Source organism: Schistosoma haematobium, chromosome 1 (genome assembly GCF_000699445.3).
Source record: "Schistosoma haematobium chromosome 1, whole genome shotgun sequence".
Lineage (NCBI taxonomy): Eukaryota > Metazoa > Platyhelminthes > Trematoda > Strigeidida > Schistosomatidae > Schistosoma > Schistosoma haematobium.
Genome location: NC_067196.1, coordinates 82,701,147 through 82,729,129, shown reverse-complemented (window position 1 = coordinate 82,729,129; position 27,983 = coordinate 82,701,147). Strand labels below are relative to the sequence as shown.

The window sequence follows — 27,983 nt, the reverse complement described above, 5'->3', positions numbered from 1 at the left end:
CTGAGGTTTTAGACTGTTTTTCTAGGTTAGGATTACCTGTTGATATAAATATAAGACTCGATAGAAACCATGTCACTGAGGTGTAAAAGTACTCCAGTAAATGTCAGTATCCCCACATTGACCTGTGAAACTAATATCCAGGTTGGTACTAGGGCACTTATCTTTGCTACTACAATAATAATCCCGTTCCGGGATTGTGGACGTGACATGACGTAACTGTCTAGCATACCAGACCTCACGTCGAAGTCAGACTCTTGTCCATACAACCTTGCTTTATCGTGACAATCGGCAACATGTTTAGCATTTTTGAAGGACATGCTTGAAGTGGGGATAGGATATGAAGGTCTAAGTTACACAGTAATCTTGCCTGTATGGCCGAGCCATCCTGTCCTGGATCTGTCCTCTAGTGCTCACTATATTTGAACTTCTTTAGTGTTTAGTGTAGATATTCTCACTTGCCGAATGCCCGACCTCAAGGATTGTGTGGCTGAGAACCGATACCGCTACAAATTCAATATCGTAAAACTCACCATATATTTGTGATTTTAATTTTTAAATGGAAGGGAAAAATCAGTTATTTTTATATGAAATACAGAATACAGTACTAAGTTCATAAGATTGTTTGAAATAAAAATATTAGTAAGTATTTTATTTTACCCAAAAGTCCAAGTTGAATCCAGAAAATGTTTTTTAAACCGGACAGCAAATTCTCAGAAGATTGTTTATCTGCGTATAATATTAGTTCATAAATTTCACTTTATCAAATTACTACTCCGTAATTGGCAGGAATTATTGGCAGAGTATCAAAAATATATTTGTGTTTGTAAAGTTATCTACAAAAGAACTCTTTCATGAAGTCGCCAAATTGAGAACATTTTTTGAAAGTAGGTGAAAAAGTAGTCGAGCTGTATTCTTGGCATCATCAATTCCTCTGTGTGGCCGACCTTCAAAGTGTAATCCAACTAAATTAAGTGCATCCTTTAAACCACCTCGCCATTTCCGTCCAACTTTATGCGAACCAAGCCACTGCTAAGCACAAAAAGTACAAGCGGAATAGTTATGAATAACATGAATTACGACAGGGAAAGAATTTAGTATTTAATTATTTAATGGAGACGTACTCGTTACGAATGCCTTTCATCTTTCAGGTTGTGATTCTTAAAATTGGTTTAGGTCTATACGACGAATAATTGTAATGGAAAGAATATGGCTTCATAAGTAGTATGCAGACTTCGTAAAAATTGTTTACATGAATGAACGAAATTATCTCCAGTATCTTTATTTACTTTTCCATACACACCGGTTGGATCAGTGTAATGAATTGGGAATTTTAATCAAGTTAGATTGCATATTTAAGTACTTCTTATTGGGGGAATGATATCAACTGTGGTGACATAGACAACTAGGTAGTACTGAACAGCTGTTCCGTCTTAGTATGAGTTTTTTCAACATGGAGTACCCGCAAAAAGCCTTGCAGCCAAGAAATATAACCAAATGCTCACTACTGATTTGCTTTGAGATGAGTCCACAAGGTTTAAAAGCTGTGATTTCTGGATTAACATGCTTACTATCGACGGAACTGGGTGATTGTCATGTTATACTGAAAACATTAAAGTAAAAAATGATGACCATTGAATAACAGAACAATGAGCCAGTAGATCAACGGAAAGAACTATTTACAGTTCGAAATTACATTTAGAAACCTATCAATCAAAGATTTTTTATTTTCATCAACGGATTCCAAAGCTGGATTATTTTATAATCACCAAGTTACTCCACTTGATGAAAAATCTGACAGTTTGATATTAAGAAAATTAGAACTGGAATTTCTCTAAAAATATTTTGCCTTAAAAAATAATTAAAATTTATTATATCCTAACGAATAATAAATGAATAGTAACTGCTAGGAATTTTTCATGGACTATTTCTACATATATTCCTGTTGGATAACTATTTAGCAAATATGGTATATGTATATTCATATTCCTTATATTAAGAACTTCCGTTTGACTTATTGACTACTATTATAGGATTTACTATTTCTAATTTATTTCCAATCTGTTAGTTACAGTCTCTCACACTCATAGCCACTTTTGACTTGATCTTGTACAACTGTTATTTTCTGTCTTATGGTATAATGCTGTCTGATTTGCTTGTATATAAACCAAGTATGTCTGAAACATATGATTCATACAGAGGAAACTGAGATTTGTGTTCTGGACTCGAACGGACAAGGCTAGACGAGAAGAATCAATAAAGACTTAGAGTTAACTCTAGGCTGCTCGTACTAGCTAACGTGTCATTGGTTTGGCACAGCGCCAAGGTCGTATAAGTTGGTGTTCTGATTGGCGATTTTGTCATGTGCTAATCAACAGGCCATAAGACGAAAAAATGTATTCAATGTAGAAAGGTGACAGCTGAAACCACTCAGGAATTATATTAATGACATTTTTTGAATTTATAGTAAGTAAAACAAACTTATGAATAGGTTTCAGCAGAAATTATAATTAATAAATACTAAGAATAATAAGAAAACATTTTCTTAAGTTATTCTTTTATCGTTGCATGCATACGTAATGAATGAACGCCAACTGCTTATCATATTAAAGTAGATTCAACAGTTTATCTATCTATTTCTGGAAATGATTAAAACATTAGGAACTTAGAGTTTGGTTTCTGAACACATTTTTTTCATGACATTTATACACTTGAAATTTCATGAAATTTCGAATTCGTACCTGAAAATTGTGTTTTAGGAAGCAAAAATGGATGCACTTGAACAGCTAATTAGGGATTTATTCACAAAGCCTTGTGTCATGTTTACTGTATGAGAACTACATAAACATAGCTGACTAAACCGAAGGCTAAAGTTGAATTTCTAGACCCATGCTGAGGATGAGGTAACCAATAGTGAGCCATTAAACTAATGTACACCTCTAAGACCACCCCATCCCACGAGGTTGCTGGTGCCACACAACTAGTGAGACTCAACAAAATGAGAGATATTAGTGGGGAAAGGAATATTTACTATATACCAAAAAACATAGACTAATGAAATGTATATATACACTTATTATTATGACAAATTATTTTTGATTGATCGGCAGGTCTAAATTTGATAAACTGTAACTGATTTAGTCCATAACAGACTATTCAGTAACTTATTAAAAAGAAATAATCTACTAGTGCCTCAAGAAAAAAATACCACAACTATCGAATACAGCCGATTTACTGAATTATACATTTGAGTTCGTTCTAATACTTTTCTTCATTTTTAGCTGTATAAGTGTGATAAGATCATTAGTCTTGTTTAGTTCTTACGTTTAAGTTCATTCTAATCCAGATGTTATAGTTGATTCATACTCACAAGACCGAATGTCTAAAACTTGTATAGATGAATATATAGCCAGATTAGTTAGAAGACCAATTTACAGGTATCATCAAATTTCTGCACACAGAATTAAGTTAACAAATGATTTAGTGAATCAATCGGAAATACAGCTGATACAAAGCATGACGGACAGGAAAAACATAACATTCTAATGAAATGCAAATAAGTAAACTTATTATGTTTCCAGTGATTTTGTGTATCAATTGACTTCCATTTTCCAAAGTAGTCTCATTGGTAGACTAGAAAAAGTGAACTCAATTGGGTTGTTTGGACAGATTTCAAAATGTCTACACTTCAGAGCAAAAAGGGATGTCTAGTAGTTTAACTTATCGGTCAAATCTGACTCACACAGAATATTGTGTAGATAAACACCATTAAATCTTCCAAGTTTTCTTAAACATGCTGAAGCTATAGTTATAAGATACTTCACAACTAAATTGTGCTAAAAATGAAGCAACTATGTCTTTTTGACTCAATATACGGCCACACAATTTTCCAACTCAACTCTTTAACATTTCATGATATAATTTAGTTGTACCTAACTGAGCTTAACTCGCTACATATATCATCGAGTCATGATTGACTTATGTTTATTCTATTACGTAACTCTGTTTCAAACCCCATAGTCATTTTTACCAACACTACCGATTGTTCAGAATCCATGAAATAAGTGAATTCCTATTATTCTGTTACGACAGTAGCAGTTATATTCATAATCACTTCTCGTACAACCCTTATTCAAAGTTTTACTAAGGTGTAATTTCATGTCAATAGGGAACTATCTATTGCGTTCACTGGTAGAAGCACCTTGTTTTCAACCAATGGATTACAGGTATGAACGCTCTACTGCGTACTTCATTTTGAGCTCCCGAATTGTCACCATAAACTTGGATAAATAGTGTGGTCTAAGGCCGAGGGTATTTAACGGAATTAAATGTTAAATGAGTAACACTTTATTTTCATCTACTTCCCACGTTAATCTAGTTAGCATTGATTACTGGTTTATTACTTGAAACAAATATTACTCATAAAATAATTATGCGTATGTTCATTTACATTTACCACCATCAAATATATTGGTTTGCCTTAATAGTTAGAAGTAACTGAATTGTTTAAATTACATAATTTTATTTCTATTTTAGAGCCAATTTGTATAAAATAAGATCGCTTTAATAAAGCATTTTAAATATTCAATATGGTTTTTTAATACAAGGCATAAACAGAAACATACCACTCACCTGAAATATTGCCTTTAAATCGATACGATTCAGCATATCACCAGGCAGAGGTAGTTTTTTCCGTCTACATTCATCCCATAAGCATGTACTTATGTCCCAGTCTTGAGTTCATGAAGAAAAAATAATAAAATGTTAAACGTTTCATTTAACTTACAGTATAAAATGAATATTACATGGAGGAATACAATATTACCCATTTATAAATTTGAATAGTGTAAGAACAACGAACGATATGATCTCGTGGTCTGCTTGAATATCTGAGCTACCTGTTCCTGCCATCTAGATATTTCATTAAGTTACCTGACGTTTGTTTGTTTCAACACATTATGATGTTTGTTAATCACATAACCTATTCAGGAGCGTTTATGACCTTTCGCTGTACAACTTACAAAAAAGTACAATCAGAGACATCGTGGCTGGTAGCAATATGAATTGGAAAGAATGAACATTATTCAGATGTTGATTCTTGAAACTGCTTACATCTAACTGGCGGTCACTCAATACTTATCGTCAGGATTGATCAAGAAATAAGAAACAGAAACTTGTTGAAATACTTTCCGCCGCGAATTCTATATCGTACCAGAAATACAGCATTGAATAACAATAATAATAATAATAATAATAATAATAATAATAACACAAAGACATGGACAAATTGTTACTGTTTGAATAACAGTCTGTTAGACAAGTTAATTGAAGGGCTTGAAAAAATTAACCGTCAACAAACTAAAGTGTTAGTGCTATAGTGGATCTTTTTCAGATGCTTACAACCTACGAATTAACATATATTACCCCCAATTATGTTTAATAGTTTACATGTACGTGTCAAAGTGATTACATCGGAAGAGAAAGGAAGGTTCTTGTAGGCAACTCGGAACACATTCTACAGCAATTTATACTAAAATGTCAACATATTTTCGACAAAGCGGTCACCCACCATCTGTTTGATAATGGACACAATGTTGATATTTTAACATCTTTCGAAATAATTGACATGCAAAAGTAACTTCAAATTCATTACGTTTAGCCGAACCAATAGTTATCGAAGGGTCGAAACTGAACTTCAACAGAATACAATTGTCAATGTTGAATTACCCAGGTGATTTTAATCTCCAGTATTTGACTGAGTTATATCTTATTTCATACTGGCAGTTATAAATTCCTTTTCTTCATTCTTGTGCCATATTTTGAGCTTTACTCATTTTACTTTTCTAACCTATCCACTTTTATAGTAACTTTAATGTAACTTTTGACACTAATTTTTATTTCCTCAAACCTTGTTTTCATGTCCTTGAAATTTTTAAAATTTTCATGGTAGTTGACACACAAATGCGATAGAAAACTTATAATTCTTCGATATTTAATTCAAACTGATTACATCGCCTGATGGTCGGAGCGTGCTAATGAGTTGGAAGCAACAGTTGCATCTGGTAATTACCGGAAGCTCTTCCAACTCATCCGAGTCACTGGCAGCAAGAAGTCTGGTGTGAGCGAAACAATCTGCGAGGATGATGGGATGCCAATCACTAACATCCATCGACGTCTTGGACGATGGGCAGAATTTTTCGAAGGGCAGTTCAACTGGCCTGCTGCTCCAGCAACATCGGTCAGACTGTCCTGCCCTCCATGGACGGTGACGACTGATCCACCAAATGAGGCGGAAGTCCGCAAGGAACTCCAACTCGTGAATCGCAACAAATTACTGGGCCCAGATGACTTACCTCTGGCTCTTTTTAAAGATGGTGGTGACTTTCTGACTAAGGAACTGACGACGTCGTTTACAAAGGTCTAGGAACTAGAGAGTGTACCAACGTCATGGAATGAGTCGATAGTTATCCCTATCTTTAAAAAGGGTTCACGTCGTTCGTGTAACAACTATCGGAGGATAAGTCTACTTCCGATTGCGTCCAAGCAATTGGCTTCCGTCATACTTCGTAGGTTGTTCAAAACCCGAGAAAGATTAACTCGCGAGGGGCAGACTGGTTTTAGTTCTGGTCGAGGATGTATTGACCATATTCTCACCCTCCGCCAAATGTTAGAACACCGCCATACTTATCAAAGGCCAACAATCGTAGTGTTTCTTGACATCAGGGCTGCCTTCGATTCGTTGGACAGAACTGTTCTCTGGGATTGTCTATTGAAGAAGGGTGTGTCTGAGAAGTTTATTAACATCCTAAAAGCCCTATATACAAACACCTCAGGCAGAGTGAGGGCATACAACCACCTTTCTCCATTGTTCTATTCGAGCAGTGGGGTTAGACAGGGTTGCCCAATCTCACCAGTCCTCTTCAACTTTGCCATCGACGACATTCTGGAAACAGCTCTGATGGATGTAAGTAATGGCGGTGTGGATCTGTTGCCCCGAGAAAGACTTCTCGACCTTGGTGAGCAGATAGAAGTAATCGAGAAGTTCGTGTATCTAGGTAGCTGCATAAGTGCTGGTGTTGGCGTGAGTGATGAGATGAATGCACGTATAGTGAAAGCCAGAGCGGCTCATGCCAATCTAGGTCATCTTTGGCGCCTTCATGATGTTAGTCCGGCTGCAAAAGGTCGGATCTACAACGCGTCGGTGAGAGCAGTTTTGCTCTATGTTTGTGAAACCTGGCCTCTCCGAATTGAGGACGTTAGTCAGTCAGTCAGTCAGTCAGTCAGTCACTAACAACGTAGAACTTCGTACGTACGTACATCAGTTCGAGTTGCCACACCACATTAGCACAGAGATGCAGTTGTCGATTCAAATCCCGTAGTGGTAGAGGTAATAAGAGTATAAGCAGTAATCGGGAAGATTAGGGTTTGGAGATGTTATTTAAAGAGTATAATCCAGTGAAATAAATTTGGAAAGAGGAAGAAAGGGACATGAAGGATTCAGAAGATTAGAATTTGGGAGAACACAGAGAGTGGATGCACCTGCGCCATTGCAAACGATTGTGAGCCATGTCATTCAGGGCCTCTAACCATCGGTTGCTATCATCTCGCGGTCCCCAATCAGGTAGTCTACACCTAACAACATGACTCAGTCCACTTGTCAGTGACTTCATGGACTTGTGCCATGTTTTGGTTTGGCCGCCCCTAGCTTTCTTCCAATCTACTCCTATACCACTGAACATAGCACGTCGAGGCAGTCGGTCGTTGGGCATACGTAACACGTGTCCCAGCCATCTCAACTGATGAAGTTTCATTACTTCATCAATTGATTTGCCATCCTTACCTAGTACCCGTTTCCTAACAACTGTGTTACTTACTCGATGGTCCCATGATATGCGAGCAATGTTTCGAAGACACCTATGATCAAATACTAGTAGCCTACGGATATCCTCTACTCTTACCGGCCATGTTTCACTGCCATAAAGTAGGACGGAACGAACTGCTGCGCAGTAAACACGTCCTTTGGTTGATAGACGGATATCTCGCCTACGCCATAAATGACGCAAGTTGGAAAAAGCTAGTCGAGCCTTCTGTATCCGTGCTGAGATTTCGTCACACACTAAACCACAAGGGCTGATGAGACTTCCAAGATAAGTGAAGTGGTCGACGTTAGACGACTCTCTGTGTTCGATCATCGTTGTCTCCGAAGGATTGCCGACATCCAGTGGCAACACCATGTTAGTAGTAATGCAGAGGTTCGGCATCGTGTGTTCGGGCACAGAGACGATAATGCAGTTGGTGTCACCATCTTGAAACACCGACTTCGGTGGCTTGGACATGTTCTACGAATGTCGTCCTAGAGAATTCCACGTCGTGCATTATTTGCCGACACCGGGACTGGTTGGAAAAAGCAGAGTGGTGGTCAGTGTATAATATGGTGTCGTGGTATGAAAGAAAGCTGCAAAGGCTTCTGCTTGTCCTTCACGACTCCCTGTCTGGGGTCCGAGAGATGGTGCAACACAGTGGCTAGAGACGTTATCAGATATGGCTCGGAATAGAAGCCTGTGGCGATCCTGCTGTAACCTTCTTTTACTTTTTTTCATAAAAAGTGGTCGTATCTTCCTTGACTGAAAGAATTTTTCTGATTGTACCTTTCCGTTTCCCCCATTATTACTATTATTATTATTACACTACCTTACACTAAGCTGTGGTCGTTATTGTTCTTTTTTTCTTTCCTTTTCCTTATACGCACTTTACCTCCTCTTTTCTCTTCCCATTCTCATTGTTTTGTGTGGCGCATATATATTTTGTGCCCCGTTGTACCAATATTGATATGTTTAAATAAATAAATAAATAAATCGATATTTAATACATTTTCACCAATATTCATTTATATTATATAAAGAATAAACACTGATTTTAGTAATCACGATTGTTCCCAGGTTGCGAGCATCTGAAGTGACTCAATTACGTAAATGAACTCATATTATTCCGTTACGTCCGTTGTCATTGATTTGTTCAGTGATATTACATTTAAAGTGTACGGTTCTAGAAATAACTTATATAACTCAGTAACTTCAAGTTACTTAGTATACTAGGTTGTATATAATATTTATCGTATATAATTTGAGAATATTGTTCAGGTAAAGTGTAGTAGGTAAAATATGCTTTCAACTGGTGATGCAGAACTAAAGGCTTGTTTGAACAGACTCTGAACAACTAGAACCATAGGATAAACCGGTTGGACATTTCATTCGCATAGTTACCAGGTATACTTCCATAGACTTATGATTCGGCACATCACTAAAACACTAAGCTAGCTAGAAACGAGTTTTATAACTACAACTATGTCAGTAAGATGGATGGGACAGAATTGCCTAACTAGAGGAAACAAAACTAGGATTCAAGGTCTATTCCATCCATCACACAGAAGTCATACCAATATTAACACAATACATAGTCCAGATGGTATGGTACGTAGATCAATATATGGTCATCAAGTTGTGTTGTAAATGTACTGTATGTAATTCAAATCAAAGAAGTAGTGTGGATAGTATAAAGGAACTGAGCATAGACAACAAAACCCAAAAAAGAACGGATGAAAGCCAAGAATAAGAAATTGTGGGCTTGATGGAACTCAAGACTTGGGGAGAAATAAAGAACAAACTGTTCCAAATGATTTAGAAGGATGATACCTATCACAAGTACGTAAAACTTTTAATGGTGGTTGAAGATTAAAAACTTGAAAAATCAGTATCGTAATCTAAGTGTAAGTAGTTTGGATGTAATTTAATGTATTAGAATTTGATCCCAGCTGTGTACAAATACATAGAATTCGCTTTTTATAGCAATTCACAAGCTGAGATTATCGGTTGAACTGGTTTCTGCTTTTCATCTGTTTGTTTACTCATTTTCAATATGATCACTTCTTTCGTTAGTCCACTATCCCTTCAAAAACTAAGAAAGCTGATAACTGATACTGAATAACTAATCGTAGTTTCAGCTAGTGTTTGTTATATATAAAAATAAACGACATAACAATGAAACTATCAGTCAAACTAAAACTAAGAAATCATTACTACACTCATCATTTTTTACATCAATTATGCCTAACAATTATGTAGGTAGGTTTATTTGGGCTAGTACTGACGCAAAGCATACATTTAACAAAAAATATTAGCAAACTCACCAGTCCACGTTACGAATATAGCTGTTGTAGCTGGTTGACCTTTAAAGGAACATCCTAAAGTTTCTTTGGTTTTTCGAAGCCAATGCTCAAACCTTTTCAAAACAACTGCCAAAGTAGGAGCATCTTCTAAATCGCACTAAGAAAAATATCGACATTTATCATTTGTATGCGTACTTGTTGAATGCTGGTTAAATCAGAACAGAATACACTTAGCTCCGGATTTTCTGTTGGTTTCACGAAACTTTGAAATGAATCTACTAATGTTCCCGTAACTGAATCTAATACAACGACAGGAAATTCAACTGAAAAAGTTGTGCAAAACATATTTATAGCATACTGATTTCAGCTGGCTTTCTACTTTCATCTTCGAAGCATGTAGATTCGAAGTCTAGGATAAAAAACCAACGTAAATCTGGTACTAAGAACAACGAAAAACAACCTACTATTCGTAAGATTATTTTGTGCAAACGAATCAAAGTGATAGAATGCACCAATCCTTCTGAAAACGAGAAAAGGTTTTGTTGGAAAGAACGCACTTACTTGGCTTCACTGACAGTCTTTTGCATTATCCGGAAGTGTTATTCAGTTATAAATGCTACTTCTCCGAAATTTAACACAGAAATCTCGGAAGCTTTACTGAACAGATAAGAATTTATCTGAAATCTGAGGTACTTGAACGATTTGTTACTTGAGATAAAATATAGCTATTTACTGTAGTTTCCCGACCAATGATCCATATAAGCAACTACCTTATATGGCTGTCAATAAAGAATAGACCATAATTTGTCCGTAAGTACGTAAAAAGACACTTCAGAGCCTGAATTTGCAGCACATTGATTCAAGCTGACATATTTCACTTAAGTATAGATGAGATGAAAGAAAAGTAAAAACTACAGACCAAAATGAAAGTAAAAAAGAATATAGAATAAAAACATAGTCTTGGTTCAAAGTAAAATAAACAATCGATTTACTTGCCGTCCCGAACCAAAAATCAAGAGTTGTTTTAGGCCTTCGATTATAGTTCTTTGGTTTTATTGTGCGACCCGCCCCCAAATTTCCTGGTACGGTCGAGAGTAAGGAGAGTCCACCATCCCTCTCGAAATGCTCTCACATGGTCACGCGTATATAGCCTCTGCCAGGGAAGTCCTACTCACTGCCTTCTCGTGGTGGGGGTGTTGTTTACGAAATTGAGAGGACGAAAAGCGAATGTCCGGCGCTTTAACCGTGTTGGCGGACATGGAGAGTCAACTTACCGGAGTCGGGAAACCCTGACACAAAACCAATGGTGCACATAGGCTCCAGTATCCTGAAAAAACATAACTTATTGTCCTTGAACATTTCCTCTCTGTTAATCACTATCAGCTCCATTTATTGTCAGTTAACTGATTATTATTACCATTATCAATGGCTTTATTCAATACTACATTTTTGGTATAATGTAGAATTCTCAACACAAGGTATTTCAACAAGTTTATTTTACAAAAAAGAAAGCAAAGTGAAAGAGACTGATAACCACATACATGTATACATAAGTTAAGTAGGTAGACTACCCAGAATTTAACGAAATGTTTTTAAGGTGATTTGAATCTGTACAACTTTTTAATTAGAAACATATTTGAGAATCCAAGTTGTTGACTAGATCAGCTCTAACAGCCTGTTCGTCACACATGTTTGCTAGATAAGGTATTTTAGAGCCAGCACATCTTTGCTTGTGTGCATGCATTCTGATGTACTGACATCCCGTTTTACCAGAATAAACACAAGAAAAAAGATACGAATGAAGTGGATAGTTAGCATCTGATAAGATGAAAACTGCCAGGAGTTTGCAAGATTTTGAATGTCTATCCACAACCATAATAATAATAATCTCAAAAGACTCACCACACACCCTGCTAACTGTCTTCAGTACTCCCAGCAATACAGTAGTTTTTTTCAAAAGCCCAGAAAGAATAATGCAGAACAGTAAAGAATAATAAGTAATATGCAAGAATTGAAAAATTGTAAGGACAAATGTCGAATAATCCCGAAATCATGTAGCCTCTTTATGTAGTAAGCTAGACGGTAAACTTTCTTCCATGACAAAACATGAGAACAACAAGAGAGATCGGAGGAAAAATTTACACCAGAATAAATGACATGTCAGTGTTTATCAAAGAGCCTCCAATAGTACAAACTTAATGGAATTCCAACGGGGTGTTTAGGTGCCATTCGTGCCTCAGGCAAAGGCTAACAGTTTGATATTTAAACAGATCAAATGTGAGACCATTATCAACAGACCACCACTCAATATGAGACAAGAACTCATTCATTTTAGGCGGATGTAAAGAGGGATAAATCGCCATACATACAGCACGACCGCCCACATGTTTAACAAAAACGTTTTCTGTGGAAGATGGCAGATCATGTAGAATAAACAAGAAAAACAGAAGGGAAAGAATAGCTATTTGTGACACATCCCCATGAGAGAGTAGGAACGTCCAAACTTCCATCCAAACAGTGTACTGTTCCTTCCAGAGGAGTAGGAATATATCCAATTGACTGTCAAACTGTCAGTGTTGACGTTGGTTAACTTGTTAAGTAGTTGTCTTGGAATACAGTCAAAGGCAGGGGTATAGTCCAGAAAAGAGCATCGAACGTACTTGTTACCCCTTTCTAAACTCAACATTATATTATGACTCAGAACAACAACAGTATCTAAGGTGCTTCTTTTGCATTTGTAAGAAAACTGACACAGACCGATGGGTTTTACTAGTGCAAGTTGAAGTGAGAGTAGCAATAATGTTTATACTGACTTGAGGAAAGGTGAAATTATCGTTATGGGTCTAAATTTCACATTCGTATAGCCTGGTACTTTTCTAGTTATTGGGGTTACCTTTAGCTTTCTCCACATTTTAGGCATGAGATTAGTTGCGAAGATGGTAACAGACAACCATCGCAACACTAAATCCTGTACAAAAGTGCACCAGTTTGAGTTGGGGCGAGTCGTGATATCACAAAAAACAATGGAAAATAAGTAACACCAAAGTAAGAAATGGGCGTATGAGTGGAAAAAGTGATGGACCTATTATGTAAAGAACATAGAGTGGATTTAATTACGTGTCTAACCAATCGTATTTAAGTTGTATTACAACTTATAAATAAGTATGACACCAGGAAGGTGCTTCTCATAGACAACAAAGTCCTCAAATAACGCTGATCAGGGGCGTAAATTGAGAGGAAAAAACAACATTGGCACCCAAGATGATATTCAAGAAGTAAAGAGGATAATACTATAGGACGGCAACAAAATTATGAGGTCGAGTTTATTTTCGTAAAAACCCGTCGCTCGCCGACCATATAAGGAAATAAAAACAGGAGAGGATTACGATCTCTCTTCGTAAAATAGGAAGATCCCATAACAGCAAATTTTTAGGTGATGATCCTGTTAGGCTAAACGTCACTGAATCCACTTCCAGCGCAGCTCATACACAATCTTATTTGGATTCAAAATCTGGGACATGTCCCATGACTGCTACGGTCACACGCGCATAGCAACTATAAACTGGTTGCTTTCTACCACCAAACCTCACAACTAGAGTGAAATACTAACACAAACTTCAAAGTTGTGCTGACAGTAAAATAAACTCGAAAAGATTGTAATTTACGAGATATTATCGCTCGTTATTAAACCAAAAGAACCTGATGCCAGAGTGGATTTGAGGACCAACAAAATGAAATTGTACGCCAGGATATTGGAACACGGACTTTAAATCTTGAGTTGTGTTCAGCCAAAACACGTAACCTCTGTTCAATGACGTCTGATGAATAAAAGATGTTTTCAACAACAGTACCAGTTGAAAGTAGCTGAGTAGATGTTTTAAGTACCATAGCTTCCAGTGTTGGTTTTAAAACCAATTAACTAATAAGCGACAGAGAAATACGTGACTCACGAGAATGCGCACACTACTTCAGACAACCTTCAGCGTTTTAGTTAGTGCGCGTTTCTAGAGACTACAATTTGCATAGACATTATCGATACGAACAAATTCTGTTTGCTTGCATGAACGTAAATTAGTTATAGCAATAGTCCGAATTCTTATACAATTTCGTGAAAAATTGGACTAACTGTTGTTGATTTTCTTGATTTAGATGTTTTGAAACCACCCTGTCCAACACGCGACTTTCCGGAAAATTCCTCACTGAATTTCAGCGATTCGAACATCAGGTTCGGTTTTAGGTGGTAATGACAGAAGGCCTATGGCCTGTTTTATTCCCTTCCTAGTATGCTTCTGTGGGTGCTTAGTTTTCTCTTGAATGTGTCAATTGATGGTGCAGACACTACTACTTCGAGCAACATGTCCCAAGAATTGATAACTCGGTGTGGAAACCTGTATGTCACGGGTATTTTGTTCGTTATCGACTTTCCTAGTCGTATGCTATGTATTCTGAGATGTTTTGATCTGGTGGGAAGAAAAGAAGAGGATATGTTAGGTCTGAAATCATTTCTTAGTATTCTATACATTAAAATCAGATCACCTCTTAATCTGCGATTGGACGGCGTAAAGAGGTCTAGCTTTCCGAGACGCTCTTCGTATGGAAAACCTCGGATTTCTGCAACTGTACAGGTAGCTGCCCTCTGTATGTTACCTTCTAAACTGGGGCTTGCAGCTTGAACGCAATATTCAAGCTTAGTTCTCACCAAGGTTCTGAATACTGTAGTGAACATGGTAGTATTTAACGTGATGAATGTCCGTCTTAAATCTCAGAGGGTTCTAAACCCCTCATCTGCGAGCCCCCGAACAATGGGCCGTAGTCTTAAGAGCATGACTCATTGTCACCACAAGATCCTTGTAAGACCAGACTACGGGTAAAGGCATTTTCCCCATGCTGTACCTATTTATTTCTGTAAATCATCAGCGTAGATGATCAACGTCGAATGACTGAAGGCCTAATTGAGTTAGACGGGAATGGTGTGGTGAACCAGATAACGTCACAGTCACACCTCGCGGTCATAACATTACGTGGATTGCCCCATCGAAGTGTTGAATCGGCTTCCGGAGAACTTCAGCGGAGCCTCCAGAGGCCCAGAAGGAGCCGAAGGGTCCTAGCCAATTAGAGTATGGTGGGACATTCGAGAACTCCAACGTGACGTGCTATTATTGGTCGGTAGCATAATATGTCGTTAACGGATTGGCTGAAATATGATGTTGATTTAACAGACGCCAACATCTATAAATACCTATGGTTTTCTGTACAAAAATGAACCTTGGGATAAAGTATTTTTCTCTCATACTTGCGTCTTCTCTCTGGTGTTCGAGTCGCTGTGTAGTTCTAGTTTGCGGGTTACCGGAATAGCTTAGGAATCGTATATAGCGTTTCATCGACATGACGTATCAGTGGCGACGCGGATGAAAATCACAATGAATATTGCCTTGGAGCAATTAGAAGCCTATATGGTGCGTCAAGAAAAGAGGTTTGAAGAATCCTAAATTAGAATCATGGAAATCCTGATGCAGACATTCTGCCTGTCCCAGCAAAACCCTGCTTCCGGTGAATCACAAGCATCACATACTGTTTCAGTCATTAACGCCATCCACGAATTTAATTTTGATGGTGCAGCAGGTGTAACTTTCGAGTCGTGGTTTAAGAAGTATGAAGATTTGTTTTATATTGATCTTTGAAAACTGAATGTTGCTTCAAAAGTCAGAATACTTCTTAGAAAACTTGGGACTATGGAACATGAACGCTATAGCAACTTCATTCTTCCGAAGAATCCACGAGGTTTTAGTTTTGATGATACAGTCAAAACCCTGTCCCAAATCTTCGGAGAACAATCATCTCTATTCAATATCCGTTACCAGTGCTTAAAGTTAACGAAAGAACCAGGAGATGACTGGGTGAAGCATGCAGGGACTGTGAACCGAGAATGTGAGAGGTTCAGATTGTCGTCCATGTCTGAAGATCAGTTTAAATGCTTAGTATTTATCTGTAGCCTGCGTTCACCCGAGGATGCCGATATCCGAACCAGAATCCTAAACAAACTCGAACACTGCCCTAACATGGCCCTACAGTTCCAGGTTCAGTTTTAGTTTTGAAAGGACGAGAGGCTGGGTATTCTGTGTTAGTCCTAGCAATGGTAGTCTCTCAGTTGATCCAACTTTCTCTTAAAAAATTCGACGGATGGAGCCTCAATCGCGTGCTGAGGTTGTAGTGACCTACTTTTATCAAGAGAACGAGATTGGTGTGGGGAAACAATTATTATTATAACCAATTGTACCAGGGATTGTTTTGCTGTACTTGTTTGTTTGACTGTACCAAAATACATACATTCTTCGTTGATTGTGACCTTGCACGAATTCGGTTACGCTCAGTAACCACACTTGTAACCTCGCACGATCTCGATATTCTTTCGATACCACGAGATCGCCCAGAAATACATCTTGACGCCACCCAACAAGGTAATGAATTCCACTCGTTGATGATTCGGTGGGAAAGTTGATAGTCAGCTGACAAGTAATTTGTTCTGGGCTTGTGAACGTTTTTGGAATGTCCTCGTAAATTCTCTGTTTTGGAGGACAAGAAAAATGAGGGCATATCAGGTGCAAATTTGGCACTAAACAATTTGAAAACTGTAATCAAGTCGCCTCTAGTTCTCTTATATGACAACGGGAAAAGGTTCAGCTTGGCCAGTCGAGCTTCATACGGAAGCTTCGCTATTCCGGGTATCAGTTTAGTCGCCGTTCTCTGAACCTTTTCCAGAAGCTTATTGTCTTTTTTTAAGCAAGGGCCAGCCTCTTGTATTCAGCACTCGAGTTTAGGACGTACAAACCCTGTATACAAAGTCAAAAACGTTCTAGTGTCGACATGACTAAAAGTCCTACGTATTGACCATAAGGTTCTAAAACCTTTGGCGGCTATTGCACGGCAGTGTGCAGTAGTCTTTAAGTCTTGACTAACGATAACTCCTAAGTCATTATATGTCTGGACGACAGGTAGCTCAGTGTTATTCATTGTGTAAGTATCTATACCTTGATGACCGATATGCATCACAACACACTTGGAAGTATTTATCGGCAACTGCCAGGTTTGAGACTATTCAGATAATTTCTTCAGGTAACTTTGAGTTCACTCGAACTCTTTGTTAACGCCCAACTAAGAAGTCTTCTATCCACATCAATAAATTGCCTCCAATCCCGACTTTTCTTAACTTATATAACAGCCAGTTGTGCGGAACTTTGTCAAAAGCTTTGCTGAAATCAATGAAGGCTACGTCTGCAGGTATCTTTTGGTCCTTAAGAGCGCCCCAGCCTTCACGAGCCACTAATAAGTTAGTGAGACAAGAATAACCGATTCTGAAACCGTTCTACCTCTCCTAGAAGATTCGGTTTTCATTGAGGTACTTAAACAGCTCCTTCCGAATAATCTTTTCTAAGATTTTAACAACCACACTAGTTAGGCTAACGGGGCGGTAGTTCTCAGGTTTGTGTTTCGTGCCTGTTTTGAAGACAGGACTTACTATGGCGTTTTTTCAGTCTTTTGGTAAACGACCCTGCGTTATGGATAGATTAAAGCAAATACTTAAAGGGTTCGCAACGAAGTTAGATAATTCCTTCAGTAGCCTAGGATGTAATTCATCGGGCCCCGTGAATTTACCTATGCCAAGCTTATTAAGCAAACCAAAGACATCGAGTTCTTTAATGGTCACGCTATCCAGTGTATGTATGTATGTATGTATGGGGGGATCTGTATACGCTGACGGGAAGGGCGCTTCTATGGTATATACGTTGCCAAAGTAGTTCTAGAACACTTGAGCCTTACCAAAGTCGTCCTCCACTAATGATGAAGCAGTACTGTCTCCCCATAGAGCAGGAATATTTCCTTTTCTCCTTGTCCTTTGGTTTATATAGGAATACAAGCGTTTAGGACATTCTATGGATTCCTCAACAAGTTTTTCTTCGTACAATTTTCTAGACTTACGGAGGGTCGAGGCACAAGTATTCCGAGCCTTTCGATACTGAGATTTTGACTCATCAAACCCCAGTAACCTAAATCTATCCCACATTTTTCGTCTCTTACGGAGAAGGATGTGGACCTTTCTACTGAACCATGGTGGGGAGTTTCTCGGTCCCCTTGGTATAGTCCAAGAGATATCGGATGTTGTAACTTTTAAGTATAAATTTCGAAATATGTCCCAAGCCGTTTCAATTGAGGACTCTGGGTCTATTGTCCGATCTACTAACGACGCTGAGTGCATGATATCTGGTATATTTGCTTTCCAGACGTTAGGTCTGGATTGAGCTAACGCGTGCTCGTGATTGACAGTTATATGGAAGTCAAAAGTTAAAACTGCGTGATCACTTTTATCTAGGGGTGGCATGTGATGGAGGTTCGCAACGTCATCCTCATAGTGAGTCAATATAAGATCTAGTAAGGATGATTCAGTGTCCGGATCGTACCTAGTCGCTTCTTTCACATGTTTCACTAGGGCACATGTGAAGGAATTATCTGACGATTCAGTTCGCAGATTTTCCCAGTCTACCATAGGTGCATCAAAGTCCCCTAGGACTAGACATCGACCACTTTGTGACCAAGTGTTGAGACTGCTTAGCAGGACTGCGATAGACCAAACCAATCGTCAGCTCTTGTCCCTTGCATTTCAAGCGGCAACTAACTAATTTACACGCTTTTGTATTCTGTCGGCCCTTACTAACGTAAAACCCTCGAAATCAAGTTCCATACTATCTATAGACTGTGTCAGCCAGGTTTCTGTAACTGCGATTATGTCTGGCTTTGTAGAGCCAATCTGTACACCTAGTTCCGATCGCTTATTGAGTAAGCTTCGGGCATTAGTGTAACAGATCCGAAGCCTATTTAAGTAGCTGCGTGCTTCACTCATACTGGCTTCGGTATCATTCTCTGTCGAAGCCTTACAACCCGAAAATTTACAATTTTTATGTGCTTTCCGCCAGCGTCTAACATAAGTTGTAGTTCTTTTTCGGCTTCCTGTCTTTTTACACGGTCTGCCAACGGCAATTCCTTACGGATAAAAACTCCTGAATCCTTCAATTTACGTCCATTCTGTAAAATTAAGTCGCGTTCATTCGAAGATTTGAATACTACTTTAGGCAGTCTGGATTGATTAGGCTTCAAGTTCGCTAGACCACCTAGTCCGTACGCTTTTAGCAAGGTGACTCTGGGGATATTTTGAGGCATGAGTTGATTAAGTAGCTGTTTTATCAGCACAGTGTCACGCTAAAAACGAGTTTTTGGTTCAGAGCTTTCACTCTCCTTCATTCTATGAAAAACAACTGATCTGTCATTGTGATCAGCCTTCGATTTCTCAACCACTTTTAGAGGGCAGGATTTCCTTTTATATCGTTATGTTATTTCTTCCTTACAACCTGTGCCCATTCGTCAACGTTGCTGTGAGAGGCAACCACAGTTGCGTCAAACATACTGTGGGATTCCGGAGGGTTGTCGACGACTTGGGAGGTAAGATTATGTTTACCTCTAGAATCCGATCGAGCCTTGCGATTGCGGCTTCTAGGAGTCTGCTGTAGGATACCATTTAGAGGTAGGGGGACAGAATAAATTTCTTTTCTTGAGTTTTTGGTTAAGACAGACGTCTTTGATGACTGTTTTTTCTCCTCTGGTCGGCGTGAAGCACCCTTTTTCGAACCCAGCTGAGTTTAGCACCAATTTGCGTGTCAACAGAGCGAGTACTGTTACATGTGTCCCGACCAGGCTTGGCAAAACACATTTTGCAGCATTTGCTAATTAAATGGTCTCGGTGAGCAAGCTGTTTGCATCCGATACGAACAATTAATGTTTGCTTGCATGAACGTAAATTAGTTATAGCAATAGTCCGAATTCTTATACAATTTCGTGAAAAATTGGACTAACTGTTGTTGATTTTCTTGATTTAGATGTTTTGAAACCACCCTGTCCAACACGCGACTTTCCGGAAAATTCCTCACTGAATTTCAGCGATTCGAACATCAGATTCGGTTTTAGGTAGTAATGACAGAAGGCCTATGGCCTGTTTTATTCCCTTCCTAGTATGCTTCTGTGGGTGCTTAGTTTTCTCTTGAATGTGTCAATTGATGGTGCAGACACTACTACTTCGAGCAACATGTCCCAAGAATTGATAACTCGGTGTGGAAACCTGTATGTCACGGGTATTTTGTTCGTTATCGACTTTCCTAGTCGTATGCTATGTATTCTGAGATGTTTTGATCTGGTGGGAAGAAAAGAAGAGGATATGTTAGGTCTGAAATCATTTCTTAGTATTCTATACATTAAAATCAGATCATCTCTAAATCTCTATAGGAAGATTGTCAATATTATCCGGAACTCATACGACGGACTACATTGTAAAGCCGAGCATAGAGGACATCTGAAAGATACATTCCATTTGATGACCAGAGTCAGACAAGTGTGTCTACTCTCTCCCTTCCTCTTCCTTCTGGTGGCAGACTTGATTATGAAGACCTCCACATCTGAGAGGATACATGGCTTACAATGAACGACTCACAACCAGTTAGACGATCTGAACTTAGTAGATGACCTATCCCTCCTACTGCACACACATACAAACAAATGGAGATAAAGATAGCCAATGTAGTAGCAGTCTCTGCGTCAGCAGGCCTCAATAGAAACAAGGGAATAACCAAGGTCCTCAAATACAACACGGAGTAGAGCAATCTAATCACACTTGATGGCAAAACTATGAAACATGTAGAAACCTTCACATACCTGGAAACATCATCGATAAACAAGGAGGTTCAGATGCAGACGTAAGGGCGAGGATTGGCAAAGCAAGGACAACACTCCTACAATTGAAGAACATATGGAACTCAAAACAACTTCCAACCAATATCAAAGTGAGAATCTTCAATACAAACGTCAAGGCAGTTCTACTGTATGGAGCTGAAACATGGAGAACTACCACAACCACCATCAAGAGGGTACAAGTATTTATAAATAGTTGTTTACACAAAATACTCAACCTCCACTGACCAGATACCACCAGCAACAGCCTTCTGTGGGAGAGAACGAACCAGCTTCCAGCTGATGAGGAAATTAGGAAAAGACGATGGAAATGGATAGGACATACACTACGCAAATCATCAAATTGCATCACGCGTCAAGCCCTAACTTGGAATCGTGAAGTGAAGCGGAAAAGAGGAAGGCCAAAGAACACATTACGTCGGGAAATCGAAGCAGATATGAAAAGGATGAATAACAACTGGGAGGAGCTGGAAGGGATTACCCAGGACAGGGTTGGATGGAGAATGCTGGTAATCGGCTTTAGCCATGTCGAATTCAAAACATTATTTGACTTTGTACACAGTATTCGTGAGTCCTTAACTTGAGTACTACTTGCAAAAAGCTAGCCCCTGCTTAAAAAAGAAGGTGAGCCTCTAGAAAATGTTCAGGGAACAGCAACTAAGCTGATTCCTGGAGTGGCAAAGTACCCGTATGATGCTCGACCAGCTAAACTTTTCCCATTGTCATATCAAAGAACTAGAGGTGACTTGATCACAGTTTTCAAATTACTTAGTGATAAGTTTACATCCCATATTCCTTCGTTTTTATTGTTCTCTAAGACAGAGAATTTACAGAGACACTTCAAGAAAGTTCATAAGCCCAGAACAAGTTAGTTGTCAGGTGACTATCGACCTACAAACCGAATCATCAACGAGTGGAATTCATTACCTCAGCACGTGAGTGAGGCTCCATCCGTCGACTTTTTCAAAAGAAAGTTGGATCAACTGTGGGACCACCACTGCCAGGACCAACGCAGGGCACCCAGCCTCCTGTCTTTTTCAAACCGAAACTGAGAGTATGGAGTCCTTTATCCAACTCTTAACTTCATCCTGTATTTCACTGTCTTGACTGAATAGAAATGACATAGATAACGATTGACCGAACACAGTGACCAAAATTGTTCATATGCACAAATACCTAAACTTTGAGCGGCTTACTTAAAAAGAACAGTGGTATTTTTTCTCCAAGAACATTTTATAGCATTGGTGGTTAAATTGCGCATCAAGACTACTATATTTGCTTTACCAAGTTTATTTCAGGTAAAGTAATCCCCAAGAGTATGGCATTTTCTAGAGAAGTTTATCATCTGCATTTTTCCTGCACAGTTACAAAAAACTAAGTGCACTGGTTTTTATTTTTCTTCGTTGAGCATATCTTTCAGTATTGTTTTTATCCATTGGTGCTAAGGTTTTTTCCAACCACTTTGTCGCATTTTTTTATTGTGGGTAGGTACACTTGTAGAATTATCGTGTCTATCACCCACCAAGCCTTACAAGAAACTTTGTCAGTTTTCGCTCTAAACTCCCAAAACAAGTTTATAGCGCAAGTAAAACAATAATGTGGCAGACCTGAATGCTATTGCCTTGTCAGTGATGGGACCTAATGTGATAACCGCAATAACTCGTATTACAATTTGTACACCGGATTCACACCGACCGCATAGTAAAGGTGCTGCAAGCCATTATCACGTTAGTTGAGCAAAGCATGTTTTTCTACAAAATCTCTGCTGATTCTAGAGGCGATTTAGCTGAACATAGCTAGAAAATTGCCTCCAGATAAACAAGCAGCAGTAGATGAGCGGAATTCCGCTTTCGAGAAAATAGAGAGCGTTGTCATGATCCCAGCTCTGGATTTGAATGAGACCACAAAGGTGGACCCTATCAGGGAAGCAGACAACAAGCACACTGATTTAGGCATTTTCACAAGGAAAAAGAACAAGAGCGCTGAGAAGAAGAAACTACTTATAGACAGTACTAAGGTATTTGAATGTACGGTTTCAGTTCCGGATTCTTATATCAACGCAAAGCAAACTATGGAGGCGCAAAGTTTGAGCAGTCTAGAGGATGTGATCAGGAGACGAAATAATGTAAATGATTGGTTCACAGCTACATACAGGAAAAAAATGTGACCTTTGCGTTAGACGCTAAGATGAAACCTGACTGCAGGGAAGAGACGGTTTCAGGAATTAAAACTTCACAGCGTGTTAAGACGGACCTCGCTGATAGGTCAGTCATTTTTCACAAGTTAAGAGGAAATAAAGACTAGATTTGAGCACGACCTCAGTCACATTAGGTCTTTAATAATCGAGCTACTCTCAGAAACAGTCTCAGGAGTTAGCACCTGTAAGCTTTGTAGAATAGGAAAAAACGTGGATTCTGAAAGTACTCAGAAAAGCAGCCTTTTGAAGGTTACCATTGCTTGTGCTGAAGGAATAAACCTGATACTTGGGAACTCATGCAAGCTGATAAATGAGCTCCGCCAAAACGGTGATAGAAGCCTCGTACTTAAGGATTTTCATACTGTAAAAGTTCGGAGCAAAACGATCCCCAAACCACTCTGGGTGGTAAGGGATAGTTCTCCACAGAATTGAGGGTGTGCTACACAAACGCTCGCAGCCTACCAAATAAAATGGCGGAGCTGAAGACTCTGGTGGGTATAGAAAAATCGGATGTTATTTCTGTCTCAGAAATACGGTTTACGTTGGAACTGTTCGATAATGAAATTTAACTGACTGGTTTTTTATCCAGTAGGGCTGATAGAATAAACCGTAGGGTAGGCGGGATTATCCTTTACACGAAAAGTACCCTAATCATACGAGCAGTTGAGACAGTGTTTCAGGGACATGTGAACTGGTGCGATGCAAACTGGAATGTAGACGGCAAGATATTGAATTTTTTGTAGTATATCACAGTCCAGAATATGTAGTAGATGGCTTCCTCCCAGGCAAACTTAAGCTCCGGTGTAGTAGGCGTAAAAGCCTTATAGCAGGCGACTTTAATGCACCGTATATAAACTGGGTAAACTCATAAGTACGGTCATCGATAACGTCATTCGATTGCAAACTGTTAGAAACTCCGATCGCACTAGCTTTGTTCAAACACACTAAAGAACCCACTACATGTGACTTACGAAGCTCCTCGTCTCTCCTGGACTTTGTCTTCACACACGGTGATGATATCGGTCAAATGAATTTCCAACCACATCTAGGGAGAATCGATTATACGGTCATCTTATTCAAGTTCATGTCTGAGACAGCCTGTCAAACAGTTGCACCAACCCTTCCCAACATATGGAAGACAGAAATGGGGGCAATCAACTCTGCAGCATAGGCTGAAAACTGGGAAATCAGTACAAGAGGCATGGGCTCATTTCAGGCAATTACACAATCGGGTAACTCAACCATATATACCCCGGACGGTCCCAAAAAAGGAGCAAAACAATTCCTGAATAGGCCGGGATATTCGACGTCTACTAAGACAAAAGAAGAAATGTTGGAACTTTTCCATCAGCCTCGGCACAGCAAGTACTATGGAACGCTACATGCCGGTAAGAAATAAGTGTGTGATTAAAATCTGGGAAGCTCAGAGGAAATATGAAATGCAGTTGGTATAATCCGCGATCAAGTAGCCAAAGATACTATTATTGTATATAAATTACGGAACAAGGGCACAGCATTGGATTTCCAAGATAATTAATGAAGGGAGTGGATCTGAAATGATAGAGGATGATCAAGAAAAAGCAGAAGCTATGGCAAACTATTTTGGGGCAGTTTTCACTCGAGCGTTTCTTCTAGACAAAGAGTTAAACCCAAATAAAAATTCAACGAACCGTCTGCTCATCGCGGACTTTGGCCAAGACGATGTACTTAGGGCTTTTAGCACCTTGAACACGGAAAAATCAACAAGATCGGATGGACTACGCCCCAAAATCATGAGACAAATTTTATAACATATTGCAGCCCCATTAACTGCGATATTCAATATGTCACTTGACCAAGGTGTGTTACCTATGGACTAAAGGGATGCGATCATCATTCTCATACGTCAGACAGGACCACGACAACTTCCGTCGAACTACAGACCTATCAGCCTCACCAGTCGAAAATTCTATAATTCTATATATTCAACAGCAAATCTGTGAATGTTGTCTACATAGACTTTAGCAAAGCTTTTGACAAAGTGCCAACAAATAGACTGCTTTTCAAGCTGGAAAATCTTGGACTTCTAAAATGGCTTAAGGATTTCCTAGTAGGTCGTAGACAGGAAGTAAGAGTAAATTCCAAGTGCTCCACCTGGAAACCAGTACTTATTGGAGTGCTTTAAGGTTCTGTCCTAGATCCGTTACTTTTTGTACTGTATGTAAACCATTTTCCAAGTACAGTAGAGTCCCTAATATTATCATACGCTGACGATGTAAAAATCTAACGAGTAATAACGGGAGACGTAGATGCATGATCAATTCAGGTAGACTTAAATATTGCGATTAACTGGTCTGAGGAGTGACCGATGCCTATCAATGCAGCAAGTGTGTTTACATGCACTTTGGGTATACAAAGGTGTAGGACGAGTGAAATGTCACTTAGCCCTAACCAAACCATCCAGCAGTTGAGTCACTGAATATCGAACAGATCGTCGATCCATGTAAGGGTCAAGGAAGACCAACGCGCATCAGTTAGTGGTACGCAATGGGCTGGCCTATGAGGCGGTGGTCTTACTTTCGCTTGTATCCACCTTAACCAATATCTTTGTGTAATAACGATCTTTGTGCTGTACAGTCTTCATAGCATCGATAATACCTCAATACTTCGTGATACGTCTTGTCGATGAAACGCTATATACGATTCCTAAGCTATTCCGGTAACCCGCAAACTAGAACTACACAGCGACTCGAACACCAGAGAGAAGACGCAAGTATGAGAGAAAAATACTTTATCCCAAGGTTCATTTTTGTACAGAAAACCATAGGTATTTATAGATGTTGGCGTCTGTTAAATCAACATCATATTTCAGCCAATCCGTTAACGACATATTATGCTACCGACCAATAATAGCACGTCACGTTGGAGTTCTCGAATGTCCCACCATACTCTAATTGGCTAGGACCCTTCGGCTCCTTCTGGGCCTCTGGAGGCTCCGCTGAAGTTCTCCGGAAGCCGATTCAACACTTCGATGGGGCAATCCACGTAATGTTATGACCGCGAGGTGTGACTGTGACGTTATCTGGTTCACCACACCATTCCCGTCTAACTCAATTAGGCCTTCAGTCATTCGACGTTGATCATCTACGCTGATGATTTACAGAAATAAATAGGTACAGCATGGGGAAAATGCCTTTACCCGTAGTCTGGTCTTACAAGGATCTTGTGGTGACAATGAGTCATGCTCTTAAGACTACGGCCCATTGTTCGGGGCTCGCAGATGAGGGGTTTAGAACCCTCTGAGATTTAAGACGGACATTCATCACGTTAAATACTACCATGTTCACTACAGTATTCAGAACCTTGGTGAGAACTAAGCTTGAATATTGCGTTCAAGCTGCAAGCCCCAGTTTAGAAGGTAACATACAGAGGGCAGCTACCTGTACAGTTGCAGAAATCCGAGGTTTTCCATACGAAGAGCGTCTCGGAAAGCTAGACCTCTTTACGCCGTCCAATCGCAGATTAAGAGGTGATCTGATTTTAATGTATAGAATACTAAGAAATGATTTCAGACCTAACATATCCTCTTCTTTTCTTCCCACCAGATCAAAACATCTCAGAATACATAGCATACGACTAGGAAAGTCGATAACGAACAAAATACCCGTGACATACAGGTTTCCACACCGAGTTATCAATTCTTGGGACATGTTGCTCGAAGTAGTAGTGTCTGCACCATCAATTGACACATTCAAGAGAAAACTAAGCACCCACAGAAGCATACTAGGAAGGGAATAAAACAGGCCATAGGCCTTCTGTCATTACCACCTAAAACCGAATCTGATGTTCGAATCGCTGAAATTCAGTGAGGAATTTTCCGGAAAGTCGCGTGTTGGACAGGGTGGTTTCAAAACATCTAAATCAAGAAAATCAACAACAGTTAGTCCAATTTTTCACGAAATTGTATAAGAATTCGGACTATTGCTATAACTAATTTACGTTCATGCAAGCAAACAGAATTTGTTCGTATCGATAATGTCTATGCAAATTGTAGTCTCTAGAAACGCGCACTAACTAAAACGCTGAAGGTTGTCTGAAGTAGTGTGCGCATTCTCGTGAGTCACGTATTTCTCTGTCGCTTATTAGTTAATTGGTTTTAAAACCAACACTGGAAGCTATGGTACTTAAAACATCTACTCAGCTACTTTCAACTGGTACTGTTGTTGAAAACATCTTTTATTCATCAGACGTCATTGAACAGAGGTTACGTGTTTTGGCTGAACACAACTCAAGATTTAAAGTCCGTGTTCCAATATCCTGGCGTACAATTTCATTTTGTTGGTCCTCAAATCCATTCTGGCATCAGGTTCTTTTGGTTTAATAACGAGCGATAATATCTCGTAAATTACAATCTTTTCGAGTTTATTTTACTGTCAGCACAACTTTGAAGTTTGTGTTAGTATTTCACTCTAGTTGTGAGGTTTGGTGGTAGAAAGCAACCAGTTTATAGTTGCTATGCGCGTGTGACCGTAGCAGTCATGGGACATGTCCCAGATTTTTGAATCCAAATAAGATTGTGTATGAGCTGCGCTGGAAGTGGATTCAGTGACGTTTAGCCTAACAGGATCATCACCTAAAAATTTGCTGTTATGGGATCTTCCTATTTTACGAAGAGAGATCGTAATCCTCTCCTGTTTTTATTTCCTTATATGGTCGGCGAGCGACGGGTTTTTACGAAAATAAACTCGACCTCATAATTTTGTTGCCGTCCTATAGTATTATCCTCTTTACTTCTTGAATATCATCTTGGGTGCCAATGTTGTTTTTTCCTCTCAATTTACGCCCCTGATCAGC

The 27,983-nt window shown here is 39.1% G+C and overlaps 1 protein-coding gene across 2 annotated transcripts; it reads right to left on the bottom strand.

The window, feature by feature from the left end:
- Positions 1 to 165: 165 nt before the first annotated feature.
- Positions 166 to 14,170, bottom strand: ERI2_1 (ERI1 exoribonuclease 2). 2 transcript variants are annotated; one of them, XM_051209848.1, is made up of 9 exons: positions 10,856 to 14,170; positions 10,724 to 10,819; positions 10,627 to 10,682; positions 10,521 to 10,595; positions 10,358 to 10,485; positions 10,184 to 10,319; positions 4,630 to 5,198; positions 1,122 to 1,600; positions 166 to 1,029 (listed from the first exon to the last, which is right to left on the bottom strand). In XM_051209848.1, the coding sequence occupies exons 2-7, from the start codon at positions 10,747 to 10,749 to the stop codon at positions 5,140 to 5,142; spliced, it is 480 nt and encodes a 159-aa protein (XP_051075320.1). In that variant the 5' UTR covers positions 10,750 to 10,819; positions 10,856 to 14,170; the 3' UTR covers positions 166 to 1,029; positions 1,122 to 1,600; positions 4,630 to 5,139. The 2 variants fall into 2 exon arrangements, with proteins under 2 accessions (XP_051075320.1, XP_051075319.1); XM_051209847.1 differs by lacking the exon at positions 1,122 to 1,600 and having other exon boundaries at positions 4,630 to 4,730; positions 10,724 to 10,839; positions 10,872 to 11,039; positions 14,113 to 14,170.
- Between the last annotated feature and the right edge of the window lie 13,813 nt (positions 14,171 to 27,983).

Coding starts and splice junctions, on each gene's coding strand:
- ERI2_1 (XM_051209847.1), bottom strand. CDS start 10,749: ATGCAAAAGACTGTCAGTGAAGCCAA. Junction 10,486..10,520: donor TAGAAAGCCAGCTGAAATCA/GTATGCTATAAA, acceptor CAACTTTTTCAG/TTGAATTTCCTGTCGTTGTA. Junction 10,320..10,357: donor ATTTAACCAGCATTCAACAA/GTACGCATACAA, acceptor TATTTTTCTTAG/TGCGATTTAGAAGATGCTCC.